Genomic DNA, 15,068 nt, shown 5'->3' with positions numbered 1-15,068 from the left:
GGCACCTGTTTTTTTACAATTATTTTCCATTAAACCCATGATGTCTTTACAGACTCTAGTGAACCTTGAACAAACTGACTCCCTTAATGAAGGCAACATGGGTTTCATGATGTCCACTTTCAAAAATAACTATTTTGTTTACCACCAACTAAATCACTGTTTTAGTTAAGACTGGGACGGGTAACTTGGGTACTTGTGTAACCTGGCCCCAGGTTAGTCATGTGATGTATTGTTTAATGACAAAAACTCACTATAGCTCAGTGGTTACACTAAAAGTTGCTAATGTTCCCATTCCTTTCTGACGATGCGCACATTACTTTTGATTTGTATACGTTTGAGGAAAGATAAAACTTCAGTCAATTTCAGTGTATGCATGATCTGATCATTTGATATACTGGTATATATATATATATATATAAATAGTGTTTGCCAGGGCTGCGGTAAAACAATTCCCAATGACATTTTGTTCCCAACTCTCGAGAGGTGAGGTGAAATGGTGTTTAACGTCACGTCCAAGATTATTGCACTTATGGACGGCGTGCATGCACGTGTGCGTGCGTGCCGATTTATAGTGCTAGCCCACTGAGATACCATGCTGCAGTTTAACATGGATACCCCACTCAGACACAGTATACGGACTCCGAGCCGACCAGTCCTTGTTTTTACTCCCTTAATGCCGAGCGCCAGACAGGGTAACAACAAGTACCATCTTTAGATATGATGCGGACGGGAATCAAACCCTGTACCTTCCACTCTCCGGGCGGGCACTCTACCACTAGACCACGGAGGCAGTCCCAACTCAGGAAATTGAGCGTCGGATAGTCGGGGGGTCAAGTACACGGGTAGTAAATTTGGACTCGTCCCAGCTCTAGTTTTAATGCAGTAGCAGTGACCATGCTTTTTACTGTGGTCCGGTCAGGTCAGGTCCGTCTTTTGGTCTATATTGTTTAACAAATAACATTAATAAGGGTATAGCATCACATTTTAATTCACAAATAATCCCTTACATCACATAATCCCAATGCCATGAGTTCTTAACTGCATGAGAAGCAGGACAGAACAAAGTTGGTATTGGAGAACGATCACAACGATGGGGTGCTGAATGACACATAACCTGTGTTGAGCCAGATAGAAGCCTAGCCACCACATTCCTCCAGAGGGACCTCACCATCTGACAATGTCTGCAGGTTTCCTGGGACTATCAGTCCTAGGAGGTCTGCTATACTCCTCAGTATCAAGTTCGTACTCAACCTCATGGGTTTCAGGGTTTCAGCTTTTTCTCTTGCTCTTTTTCAAAATCTTTGGGCTGCGTCTGTCAGGCTTAGTCTCTGAAATGAAAATACTTTTTGGTAATGCAAAGGAAAAGATTTCTAACATATATTTTAGGCATAGGACTTGAGCAAAGATCATGACATTTCAAAATAGATTATTTCTTAACAAGGATTTGGAGGTCTCAGGGATGTGAGCAGGTTTTCCGAAAAAAAAAGAAAGAAAGGAAAACTCTAGGGAGGTCTGGGGGCATACTTTTGAAGATGTTTTTTTCCCCAAGGACTACTGTTTTAAAAACGTGATTTTCCGCGTTTCCACAGAGATTTCACATCCCTGAGGTCGAAACAGACAAGTACAACATCTTAGTTCAACTAAAAAGATGGGTTTCTTTGGATAAGGACTGGCTAATTTAGTTAAGTTGAAATTTCCTGAACAACTATCTCTTGCAGACCCCAGAACACATTTACAAAGCAATCCCATTCTCAGCTCTAACTCTGTAATTAAGAGACTAGTGTTCCTTATTGTATTGTTTTATTAGACTTCTATATAGATCAACATGTAAATTAAGGAAAGAAGAAAATGTCAAGAAAAGAAAAAAGACTAAATCTTTCATTCAGCCAAACTTTCCAATTCTTGTTTCTATATGCACCGTATACCACCCTGTATCCAACAAATAGGTACAACGCCGGCTTAGTTAGTGCAATGCTGTCTGGACCAAGCTGCCACACAGCTCAGCTATTTATCATGTACCTTTCACTTTTGGCTTTTTCTTCTTCCTTCCCTCCACCTCCAACTTCTCAGCACCCATTTTCCGTTTCATCTTTCTTGCCCTTTTAAACTCGAGATATGACCTTGACTGTTTCCTTGACCTTTCTTCCCTGGAAGAATCGGAATCAGAACCGGTGTCCTCTTCATGGCCACTGTCTTGTTCGGAAGTATTGTCACCAGATGTTTTCTTGCATTCCTCTTCTTCCTCTTCATCACTGGTCTTCTCTATCTTAATTTCGATGCTGTCATCAAGGTCAATAGTGTCCTCCGTCTTAACATCAACATCTTCCTCTTCTGTTTTGACCTTCACCTTTGTCTTGATCTGCGTTGCAGCCATGCACGTGAGACGGAACTTGGTGTCATGGGAGGCAATCAGATCAGCGCTCACTGAATCCTGCACAAGCAAGGATACAAAGTTCTAGATACGAGAATACAATGTTTGTTGTTTCAGCAGAACTTAAAAATATCGTACATAATCCAGCCTGCCCCAGATTGATACTATGACCTTCCCAGGACACAGGGTTACGATTTCATGCAAGTTTTTGTTTTTTAGTTTGTTTGTTGTTTTATGCTGCACTAAGCAAAATTCAACTATATGACAGCGGTCTAAGTAATCGAGTCTGGACCAGACAATCCAGTGAGTGACATCATGAGCATCGATCCATGCAAATGGGATCGATGACATGAACCAACCACGTCAGCGAGTCTGACCACCCGATCCCATTAGTAACCTCTTACGACAAGCATAGTCGCCCTTTATGGCAAGCATGGGTTGCTGAAGACCTTTTCTACCCCAGATCTTCACGGGCCTCACATGAAAGTAGCCAAGCCTGACAACCTGATCCATTCAGTTGCCTTTTGTGACATTCACAGGCTCATAGGAAACAATTCCTATCAGATCCTTACGGGACTCAGTACAAGTCATAAACAGGCTTGACATTGTTGCTTTCTCTTTTCCAAGCTACATTCACCATTCACCTTATAGACTGTTCTACACACAATAACGTACGGACCAGACAATCCAGTGAGTGACACGAGCATCAAAACGTCTCGGCTGATCACAACACTGTATCAATATATCCACTTTAAGAGTTTGCTTCATACCCATACATATTTACATCAGAGGAGAAATTGGGCTTAAAGTCATGATCAAGATTATTATTTTGTGTGCAAGCGTGACCATGGAGAGATGCCTAATTACCCAGCCCTACACAACTACCCTGGTATATCAAGTCTGGCAGTCCAATCTAATTTCAATTCAGAGTACCTTATTCGCCAAAAAGAGCGCAATTTTGACAGAATGCATCACATGAACTTGGCTACTGCCAGCTGGATAGGTAGGAACTTCGGCAGCCATGCATGTGTATAAAATAATATTCAAGGTGTATGACATTAACTGCGAACTCTTCCACATAAATCTGGCATGACCTAATTACAATCTCAAGGCATAAACACAGGAAGTGTCCCAACTCTCCACAATAGCCTCATACACAGGACGTGAGTAATGGAAGTTGATGACCAATTCACACAATCATTGTCCACAACAGTGAAGACAACCTATCATCTGTCCAGAAGTCTTTTACCCACTGTGTGTTTCTCTGTGCACCGTGTACCACCCTGTGCCCAACATATAGGCACAACGCCGGCTTAGTTAGTGCAGGTTTCATGAATCATTGATGGATATGGCAGCAAGTCGGAAATACATCATGATTAATTGTTTTTGAAATATGAAGGACTAAAAGACTGCAGCCTAAGTAGTTGTGAGTGAGTGAACAGGATTTTACGCAACTTTCAGCAACAATCCAGGGAGTCCACTGATTGTGCCCATGCTGGGAATTGAACCTGGGTCTCCGGCCTTTATGCAGACACAGCTTCTACGGCAAGTACCGTAAAGTGTCTTCATGTCAAATAATCTCACGTAATGATGGTCCATATATTAACCATGTTAACAGTATCTACTGAAAACAATGCGAAAAGAAAAATTTGGCTAGAAGAATGATAATTTTTAAAGCGTTTTGCTCTAATGGCAGCCCTCACAACTGTGGTCTTATAGTGTAATGACCCAGATGATGTCATCAAGGGAAGCTGCAAGTTTCATTGTCATCTTCTGAACACGTGCAGTGAAAACCACTCCATTACTATTGGTTGACAATATACAGGTACAATGTTTAAAATAACCACTTCAAGTCTCTTTGTCCACAATAGATAAGACTATCTTTCATCTGTCAAGAAGTCTTTTACCCACTGTGTGTTTCTCTGTGCACCGTGTACCACCCTGTGCCCAACATATAGACACAACGCCGGCTTAGTTAGTGCTGCCTACAAACTTTTCTAAATGTTTTTTGGGATGACACACCCGGGGATCGAACCCCAGACACTCTACCACTACACCACGGAGGTGGTCCCCCCCCCCCCCCATATGAAACCTGAACAAAAGTGAGTAAGATGGGGAATGTCGCTTTGAACAATATTGATGTAACATCAGTGTCAGCTTACTTTTGGAGGAAAGACTAAAACATGAAGTGACGTTTACATCTTTGGTACTGACAAAGCAATATTCAGAATCAATCTGGGATCTGAACCAATAAACGATTGTGGCACATCTCAGGGACTCAACCCTGCACAGCCAATTGTGTCACCTTAGACTGGGTCAGTTGTGCCCCCACCGACTCTCCCAAGTTGTCAGTTGAAGCCTGTGTTTACCTGTGAGAAGGTGACCCTGAAGGCTTTGATGTGACCACAACTGGAGGCCGACAGCAGGACCAGGGGGCAGTCTTGGTCAGTGGTTTTCACTTTCTTCAGGTCACGAACTCTGTGGTTGAAAAAAAAATGTACAGATTAGTTGTATGCCCAAGAACAAGACAAGTACAGAGTTCAGTACCGGTGTAAGAAATTAAGTCTTCAGGGTCCCACTGTACAATGACAAAAACATAGAAAAGTAAACCAATAGGAATGAACAAGAGTTAAACACAGTATACTCTAATGTCCCTTTTGGCCTTCAGGTGTACATTAACAATTGAATGTGTGAATCATCACATGCCCCTCTTCTGTTTATGACAAGGAACTACCCTACTTGACATGATAAACAGGCTAAACACAGTGAACATCAGAACACAGCTCAAGTATGATATTACCAGTAGACAGTGATATCTAAGAATATTGTATTGCAAATAGGGGCAAGACATAACAGTCCTCAACATATCAACCAAGGGAGAGACACCATTAGTCATATCCAACTCGTCCGAAGTTAATTTAAGGCTTGTGGTTTCTGTAAAATAACTAGATTTTCGGGACAAAACTAATCCTGATAGATTTTCCGTGGTCTCGGACTAACGGGAAGAGTGGCTGTGTGTCCATGTAAGCCCCATAAACCCATGTGTAAATACATCTAAGTGACCATGCAATACAAACTGCATGGAAATCGATGCTTTGTTACTCTGAGCATGTGCCACCACAAGAAAATCACATGACAACTTGTCGGTCTCATGCTGCATCTCCGTGTACCTGACAGTGTCGGTGTTGATACGCTGCATCTCCTTCTCATCCTTGATGTTGTAGATGACGATGTCCCCACCCTCTCCTCCATATGCAATCAGGTTCGACTGAAACACGTACAATCATGTAGGAAGCTAAACAAATCATTACTTTCATATGACTAACAATCTGCCAGGTCACATATTGGGATCTCCTGATGCTCCTCCAAATCCTTTTAGACCAGTATCGGGTGCCCAGGGAACAATCAAGACCCAGAATCATGGGTTGTGACGACTAGCTTACATGGCGAATGAAGTTCTATTATGGTAATAAAATTCTAATGCTGCTTTAGGCCACAAATTAATGATTAGATTATCTAAACAATTTTTTTCATATGACATGTATGTCTATGAAGCTTAATATCTTAATATAATTCTTACATAACTGTTGAAGGATGGGTGCCACGTGAAGCAAGACTATTTGGTAGCTGCGCTCACACCCAACCACCCACACTCCCAACACCACCAACACAGCAATTTTGTCTGCAGCAGCGTGAGTATAAAAAAACTGATGTAAGGTCAGATCTATGATAGCGAGGCAGGCGGAGATGAAAATCTTATTACGGTAACAAATTAATTATGGCCTCAAGACAAGGACAGTCCTAAAAAAGGTACAGAATAACTGAGAAAAGTTTGATTTGACAACTTGATCAAGATGGGTTTTTTGGGAAATAAACGATCTTTCATGTGTCCAGAAGTCTTTTATCCGTTGTGCACCGTGTACCACCCTGTGCCCAACATCTAGGCACAATGCTGGCTTAGTTAGTGCAGGTTTCGTGAATCATTGATGGATAGGGCAGCAAGTCAGATACATCATTATTAATGGTTTTCGAAATATGAAGGACTAAAAGTCTTAGTGCAGGTATCCTGAATCATTAATGAATAGGACAGCAAGTTTTAAACAAGAATTGTTTAGAATAAGTTTTTTAAAACTGAAGGACTAAAAGGTCTGCAGGTGAAGTGTTGTTTTGAGTAAATACGTGAGCACGGTTTTATGCTACTTTAGCAATATTCCAGCTACATATTGGCAGGCTGGAAGATATTTAAAATAGGCTTCACTCATTGTACCCATGGAGGGAATCGAACCGGTTTTTACATCATAAATGGACACTTTAATTCTTAGGCAAGGATCGTATCTTCCTGTCCAATAAGCTCAAATAATGATGGTCCATATACTAACCATGTTAAAAGTATCTTTGAACATGATACCAAAAGGCAATTTTTGCTAAAAGACGGTCGGCAGTGTTTTGCTCTAATGGCCAGCCTCATAACTGTGGTCTTATATTGTAATGGCCCAGATGTGATGTCATCAAGGGAAACGGCAAGTTTCATTCTTGTCATATGTTGTATCATGAAAGCCATTCAACTTGTGCAGTGAAAACCACTGACTTTTGGCTGACAATGTACATGATGTAGCTACAATGTTTGTCATAAACACTTTGTTTTTTTGTTTGTCCACAATAGAGAAGACAACCTATCATCTGTCAAGAAGTCTTTTATCCGTTGTGTGTTTCTCTGTGCACCGTATACCACCCTGTGCCCAACATATAGACACAACGCCGGCTTAGTTAGTGCAGGTAACTTTCACATCACCGACTGAATCATTTGTGGTAAGGACAGCATGTTTTGTCTGGAATCCTGTCAATCATGATTATCATTTTGTTTTTGGTCATGGTGGGTCTCATGTCGTGATTGTCCAATTCTTGGTAGAATTGAGTGACTATGGTTTTATGCCGCTTTTAGAATATTCCAGCAATATCACGGCGGGGGACACCAGAAATGGGCTTCACACATTGTGCCCATGTCGGGAATTGAACCCGGGTCTTCAGCATGACGAGCAAACGCTTAAACCACTAGGCTACCCGATCAACCCTGGTAGAATTGAACAATCACAATTGTTACATAATGTCAAGTGTGTGATGGGTTCATTGACACATGGTATGGTGATGTGATATCAAGGTAAGCATTTTCTTCCTGTGCCTGGGATCATCCATCTATAAAGTTAAGCTTTAATTTTTAGGATTTGGACATTCATACAAATCAAACTTCATTACATTTGTGGACATGTCACAAAAAAATCTACCACAAAAAGGACATAAGCCAGTGACCTGAGAATCGGACAAGAATCCATGTCCTTCCATACAAGTCTTGGTTACCCGGTATAATATCGACTGTCTAGCCATGTAATGGTGATCTGGTTAAAGGTTAAAAGTGATACTGGTTATTTATTTATCTCCTATATATAGGATTAAGACGTCAAATGAAAGTATTACCTGGATAACAGAAATATTTCTTATTTTCTTCATGTTACCATTGTTACCATATCCTAGCAGCTAGACCAAAGTTTGACATGATTGGAGGTCCATCAAACACACTTTACACAGTGGGGCCAATACTGAATAGGAAAGGCAACATGTTATCAACAAAACCAACAGAACCTGGATTGTTTCAAATGACCAAAGTAACAGTTTGAATGTCCACAACAGTGAAGACAACCTATCATCTGTCAGGAAGTCTTTTACCCACTGTGTGTTTCTCTGTGCACCGTGTACCATCCTGTGCCCAACATATAGACACAACGCCGGCTTAGTTAGTGCAGTTAAATATCTTGTCACAAAATACCTGGGGATTAATACTGCCACAAACACCTACAGGGTGCACCATGGTCTATTTGTAATCCCTTTGTGAAAGTCCATGGGGGTCATGTAAGTGAATGGGAAGTTTATGCATTGTCAATTACTAAAAGCGTCTTTCTGACTTCACATGAAATGTGTTTCATACATGGCACCATGTATATATATCAAGATAAATTGAAGTCAAGTGCTAATAGACTTTTTGCTTCAAAGCTAAAGATGACTCACCCGTAGGAACACTACAGCATTCACCCGCCTGTCTACACTGACACTGTGATAAACAGAGGACGTCTGGAAGGACAAACAGAATGTTTTCATGAATTCATACAAAACATCTGAGGAACTTGTTTATACACACGCGGTCATGATACCAACATATACCACAAAACATTTGATAGGGATATATTCTGAGTGTCCAGGCGGGAGAGAAGTCAGATCATGCTGACTGGATGTTCAGAGATGTTGGAGTACGAATAGGATGCAATTTCAAGTCATAATAAACAGAAGTAAACATGGGAGCATACAGCAAGTTTAAGAAGATTTCTGCAATATCGCATAGATATCACATAGTATAAACAGTGGGTGTTTGTTTTTAGACACTGAATGGGAAGAGTGAGTGAGTGAGTGAGTGAGTGAGTATGTTTTTACACCACTGAATGGGAAGAAGATAATCTTTGTTGCATGTAGGCGTCACTTCTCTCAAAAAATGACAACAAGTCCTAAGTTCACTTAAATGTGCGAGTCTGAACAATTCTACTCAACTCCTGATAGGGACACTAGCTCACACTCTTACGAAAGTCAGGAGACAACAGCATACATAACTGTTTACTTTTGTTTATTTATGAAATGAAGCTTAACATGTGTTAGGTCCAGCCCAAATAACATTCTAATTGTACGACATCCAGTCAGATTTATCCCCCACTTGGACACTCAGACCATCCTTATCAAATGTAGAATAGTATATGAAGGTAATGGGGAGACAACTCAATTCTAGTTCCCGTCACAAAGTTTTGACTAATACAGAACTGAATGTACATACCTCGGTCTTATAAACGTCAATCCTGTTGCTGAACACAATGAGAAAAGTTGTTCCATCGGGCGACCATAACACTATATCAGCCACTGAAAAACAAAATTAAGCTAATTTGTGACATCATGTATTGAATGGAAATAATAGAAGTATATCAGAAAACATTCGAAATATAATTCAGGACAAACAAAAGCAATTTAGAGTTCTTGACACAAGTTCCCAATGTAAACAAACTGTACCATTACCATGATTACTTTACTGCTAAAGAAATAGGCTTCATTACACAAAACAATCTCGGCACAATGGCTGCTGTAAGCATATATAAAAGTGTCGGAGTTACGCTTTGTAGGATAAGGCCCAGAAATTTCTGATCTACCAGGCCAAATATCTTTGCACAATTTTCAACAAACTTTAGTCTTAGTATGGGGAGTGATGTGATCTGAGTTTACTGGACCAAAGGATATAACATTTGACTTAAGTTGCAAGCTGTGCTAGCTGTATCACAAAAAAACAAACTACATCTTTTACAACAAACCTTGTTTGATATTTGTGATATAAGCTGACCTTCCTCGGACGAGATTCCAGGTGTGAAGTGAGCGATCCTTCCCAACTGTCAGAGCCAGCTTGCCTGAGGGATGGACAGCGACACAGTTAACTGCATCCCTGGGAACAGCAGAAACCACAATCGCATTCAACAATCACTTCCAGGGATTTAAACTGGCACTATTCCAAGTCAGTTTAATGTTACAGACATCCCGAGGACTAGTTGAATTTAAGGCTTTCTATATCACTTATAATTTGGTGTGTCATGTTTCAGATTAAGTTGTAAGTGCTTGGGAGAACCAATATCACACATTTATCAACCCTGTGGATAAAAAGCTCCCCAGCATCCTGTTTGACGCAAGAGCTTACAAATCAGCATGATCAGAACAGCCTGTAGATAATCAATTCTAGTTAAAAGGTGAGGAGAAATGGGGTTTAATACAGCAACATGCAAGTGCATTCGTGTTTTTGAACTAGTCCAGTACTACTGCCAGTTTATAGTGCTAACCCACTGAGCTACCATGCCACTGTTTTAACAGGAATAACCCACTCAGGTGAGGTGAGGTGAAATTGGGTTTAACGTCGCCTCAAAGATTATTGCGCTTATGTAGCGACGTGCATGCACGTGTGTCTGCTTTTACTAGACCCGACTGATGCCGATTTATAGTGCTAGCCCACTGAAATAACATGCCGCAGTTTAACATGAATACCCCACTCAGACACAGTATACTGACTCCGAGCCGACCAGTCCTTGCTTTAGCCCCTTAATGCTGAGCGCCAGACAGGCTAACAACAAGTACCATCTTTTAATGTCTTTTGGTATGACGCGGCCGGGGATCGAACGCCGGACCTTCCGCTCTCCAAGCGGACGCTCTACCATTAGACCACGGAGGCAGTCTTAACCCACTCAGACAACATACTGACTGCAAGCCAGCCAGTCCGTTTTATACCCATAACACTGAACGCCAGACAGGGTAAAAACTAGTACGATCTCAACGTCTTCTTGGGGATGGAACCACCCTAGGTCTATCCACTAGACATTGGCGGTAAAGCACCCATTGAAAAATACATGATTCCCATCCGAGTAAGACAAATCTGCAACAAATATTTCCCCCCAAAAGCTTTTTTTATACATCTGTTACCAGTTACAAACATGAGAAGCTGGTTGCCCGTTCTGCCACAGATCCCACGACACAGACAAAAAAGTGGAGAACAGATGAGTCAGTCAAGTTCTTTTGGCAAGTCGGACACAATTTCAGAAGATAACATACAGTGGTCCCTCGCTACAACGCTACCAATGGGGTCCAAATAATTGGTGGACGTTATAGACGATGAGCCGTTTAACCGAGGCCAAGGCGGGGGAGCGCGCTCGGCAAATCTTAAATCATCAATATGTGTTTATCTCACGTCACGTCAAAATAGTATATATTTTTATGGACCTAGACCTACCTGTAATATCATTCATTTATTAAATATGTCACATTTCACAATGTCTGAAATACGTATTCCATTTCAATTTATCATTTTTTATCGATAAATTAAAAAATTATTCACTATTTCCCGCGATGTTATGGAAAATAAAATTCTCGGACACACATTTCGACAACGGGTCCGCATCGAACATGTCAGAGTAAAATAAAAACGTTTTAAGCAAATCTTTAAGTATATTATACAAAGTGATAAATAAAATCAACAAAAATATATCTAAAAGTAATCAAACTTACATCAAAGTTATTATTTCCATCGTTTCGTGCGATCGCGTGTAATGTTACTCAAATGACATCTAGGCTTTCGTCGCCTTGAATTCTCGGCTCGGACACAACGTTTAATGCAAAAATATATGCATGAAAAATCTTTGTCACAGCTCGTAACCTAGCACGATACATTCGCGAAGTTCCATATTTTTAATATATATCGTGATTCCTGCTTAAACCGTTCAGAATAACACGATTTAACAAAAAAATATTTCGCCAACTTCTGAAATTTATCAAACACGAGCTTGGTATCACAGCTATAATTTGATTGGCTGCCTGAGGTCACATGCTAAAAATTGACCAATCACGAAACTTGTAGCAGATTTCGGCAAGAAAGCGTCATTAGAAACAAATTTTAATCCAATGAAATTGCTTCTTATAACTACGGGAAAAAAACAGGCGATGTTACGAAAGCGCGATTACGAAATGAATGACCGCCGTGTTGTGACAGCAACTGCATGTGTGTGACAGTGTCGCCTCAAATTGGATTGCCCACTAATTAAGAATATAAACTTCGCTTGTGGTTCTCTTTTATTGCATGCATGCGCTTCTAAGATCAAAGGATGTATAGTGTGAAAAGTTAACTAGTTGAACAATCGTATTTCCGGGACTTGCCGCGGATGTTTTCAAACAGATTATTAGAACTCCATTCAGCGATAAACGGTTGATTATGCAATGAGAAGCATTATGTGCAAATGAACAACGAACAACAATACAATTATGTCTGTGTTAAACTCTCAGTAATAAAAGTGTACATAAATTTTGGGAGCCATGCGTTACCGCGCGTAGTAACCGAGGTAGCGCTTTATCGAAGAGCACAATAGCGAGGGATCACTGTATTTGGAACAATACTATCTGAATGAAAACGCTACACAAGAACTCACTTGTGACCTTTGAATGTTCGGAGACACTCCCAGGAGAATGCCTTCCACAAACACATTTTGTGGTCCTCTGACGTGCTGAACAGGTGGGAGTTCTTGTAGAAATCTAGCCAGGTAATAGTACCTTCAAACAAAAACTGTAATTAAAATACTGGACAATTTTCCTTATCTGATAGTACTGGTGAATACTCTAACATATAATACCCACACCCGCCACCACATGCCCATACTAGCCTTGTCTTGGTTGGCCAACTTTGTCTTGTCTTGGAGATAATGATTGGTTTATCAATAGTAAACATGGTGAAGTGTAACACATTACGGTTGCGGCACAAAATACGGAAAGCTCTAGTGCAACCCGAGAACATCAAGAAAAGATCTGTAGTGACAACAGCTACAGATTAGGATAGAAACCAGAAACAATTATTTGTGCCTTATCGCCTCAGAAAGATTCAAGCTATATCACAAAAGATTAAGCAAGCTATATCAACACACCTGAGGGTACCCACTAGGTGTGGATCAATATATCAGTAGACATTGATTCTTGATCATGTTGATGCTGATACGATAAACTGATACACTCTTGTGTGTATCAGATAAATAAACGTTTATTTTACAAACACCATCAGTTAATAAATACAGCACCGTATTTTTAAAATACAGTTGTGTAGGGGCAGTGCACCCAACACATGCATACAATGAATTTTTATGTGTTTTCCATACGCAAAGATGTTACTGTGAGCATGTAACACCAGAAATACTGTGTCAACAAATCAGATATTGTATCAAAAGGGCACCCCAATACCCAGGCCTAATACCCACAGTGCTACTGTCCATATACTTTGTGAGTGAATGAATATAGTTTTACACTGCAGTCAGCAGCAGATGGACCTGAAACAATTAAGTCTGGTCCAGATGAATCTGCAACAATCCAGGTTATCAGGGTACAATGATACACAATCAGTACTCTTGCATTCATGATACCAATTTCAGTCATTTTTTTACCTGAATGATGTACAAGTGAACCGATCTCTGTTCCTTTCCTTAAGTTAAACACACGGACCATTTCATCAGTGCCCCCAGAAGCCAGAATACCCTTTGTGGACAGTGCCAGTGCCTTGATGCACCCACTGTGGGAATGGTTTGTGAAGCTCTGGCTGAATGCATGATTCTGAAAAAATAAACTATTTTTATTCTATGCAATGCAACATGCCTGAAAATATTATTATGCAGGAAAAATATATTTATGTTAAGAGTAAATTATAAAGTGTGACTCATAAGCACATTTTGTGCCTGGACCTTCTTGACAAATTATGAGCAATAAATACCCTATAAACAAGCAACTAGATTGATTTGAATTTTAAGGTGTCACCTGTCCAGCCTTCAACTGAAAATGACAAAGTACTTTCAGAAATATACCTCATATATAGGGTCAGAGGACCCATCTAACTGTTTTACACATAATATTTCTAGTAGGTATGGGTCCAAATTTTAGAAATTTGCCTGACCCTACCTGGGTACCCACTGTAGATCTCAAGAGCTGGGAACAAAATGTCTGAGTGGAAATTGTTTTACTGCAGCCCTGGCAAAAACTATGTATCAGATCATAAGTACACTGAAGTTGACTGAAATATTATCTTTACTCAACATATACAATCTAAAAGAAATGTGTGCTTTGTCAGAAAGAAATGCGAACATGAGCGACTTGTAGTGTAATCACTGAGCTATAGTAAGTTTATGTCATTAAACAATATATCACATGACTAACCACGGGTCCAGGTAGTACTGTGGGAACCCGGGTCTGATTCAGGACCCACCCGACTTGAGTTACCCATCCGAGCCCCAATTACTAGCATATCTTATACACTTATTCTATAACAGCAACACCAAAGATATGCCATTATCCTTTCAGTGAAGCAAAGCCACTGCCCTGATCCATTGTGTCGCCTCTGAAGTCTAGGTTACTGATACTGGGGACCTATGTTAATCTGCAAAAGGTGGGCATGTCACAATATGGCAGATATACTGCTGATGTAACTTAACATTATAAACTCACTCAAAGGGGGTCAAAGGGTAAGGATATCTAATTTTGACATCATACTGGAAGAAATTAGAGGTTATATAGCCAAGCTCAACTCAGAGGATGCTCGCCTTGTCTGTTCACAAGTTCCTGGGATACGGTATGCACTTAAAAGTTTGACTCTTAAATTATGTCCCGTCCGAGATAGCTATGCTCTTCCGGTAGCGATAGTGTTGACATTTTCAGTTAACATTAATGTGGAACTTCAATGTAAAGGATTCGAATTATAATTACATTTACAATCAGGTGAAAACACTGAATTGAATCAACAAGAAACCTCAAAACGGCTTCATAACGTGGAATTTGGACATGAACAGAAAGCGCTCAAAGTCGCATTGAGACAAACAGTATAGTCGTATAGACCAAACAAATGCATACATCAGGTTCGAGTGATAAACGATAGCCAAGAATAAGTTCCTCGTACGTTCCCACCACAACTTCTAACTCCTTGCTTTCCATTTCGGCCATGTGCTCGACCAAGTTATGTGTCGTCATCAGTTTGAGTTTAGTTCAAGGGAGGTAACTGTTTTGGTTGCCTCGTCGGCAAACATTATTATCATAGTTGCAGTATCAATAGATA

At 40.4% G+C, this 15,068-nt stretch overlaps 1 protein-coding gene across 2 annotated transcripts; it reads right to left on the bottom strand.

Annotated features, from left to right (window-relative positions):
• Positions 1 to 980: 980 nt before the first annotated feature.
• Positions 981 to 14,983, bottom strand: LOC139480078 (p21-activated protein kinase-interacting protein 1-like). Of its 2 annotated transcripts, none has more exons than XM_071263060.1 (10): positions 14,867 to 14,983; positions 13,414 to 13,579; positions 12,415 to 12,535; positions 9,769 to 9,896; positions 9,243 to 9,325; positions 8,432 to 8,494; positions 5,542 to 5,639; positions 4,741 to 4,849; positions 2,020 to 2,431; positions 981 to 1,328 (listed from the first exon to the last, which is right to left on the bottom strand). In XM_071263060.1, exons 1-10 carry the CDS (start codon positions 14,981 to 14,983, stop codon positions 1,270 to 1,272), a joined length of 1,356 nt encoding a protein of 451 aa, XP_071119161.1. In that variant the 3' UTR covers positions 981 to 1,269. The 2 variants fall into 2 exon arrangements, with proteins under 2 accessions (XP_071119161.1, XP_071119162.1); XM_071263061.1 differs by having other exon boundaries at positions 14,913 to 14,979.
• Between the last annotated feature and the right edge of the window lie 85 nt (positions 14,984 to 15,068).

This window comes from Haliotis cracherodii, unplaced genomic scaffold (genome assembly GCF_022045235.1).
Source record: "Haliotis cracherodii isolate W230 unplaced genomic scaffold, xgHalCrac1.p SCAF_4, whole genome shotgun sequence".
NCBI lineage: Eukaryota > Metazoa > Mollusca > Gastropoda > Lepetellida > Haliotidae > Haliotis > Haliotis cracherodii.
The sequence above is the reverse complement of the archived record's forward strand: the minus strand, read 5'-3'. Positions and strand labels throughout refer to the sequence as shown.

What these genes read in the sequence shown, in the direction of transcription:
- LOC139480078 (XM_071263060.1), bottom strand. Translation starts at nt 14,983, where the DNA reads ATGACGACACATAACTTGGTCGAGCACATGGCCGAAATGGAAAGCAAG. An exon ending in GTTTATCACTCGAACCTGAT is followed by an intron (nt 13,580 to 14,866) that starts GTATGCATTTGT and finishes TTATTTTTTCAG; the next exon opens with AATCATGCATTCAGCCAGAG. An exon ending in CGAACATTCAAAGGTCACAA is followed by an intron (nt 9,897 to 12,414) that starts GTGAGTTCTTGT and finishes TGCTGTTCCCAG; the next exon opens with GGATGCAGTTAACTGTGTCG.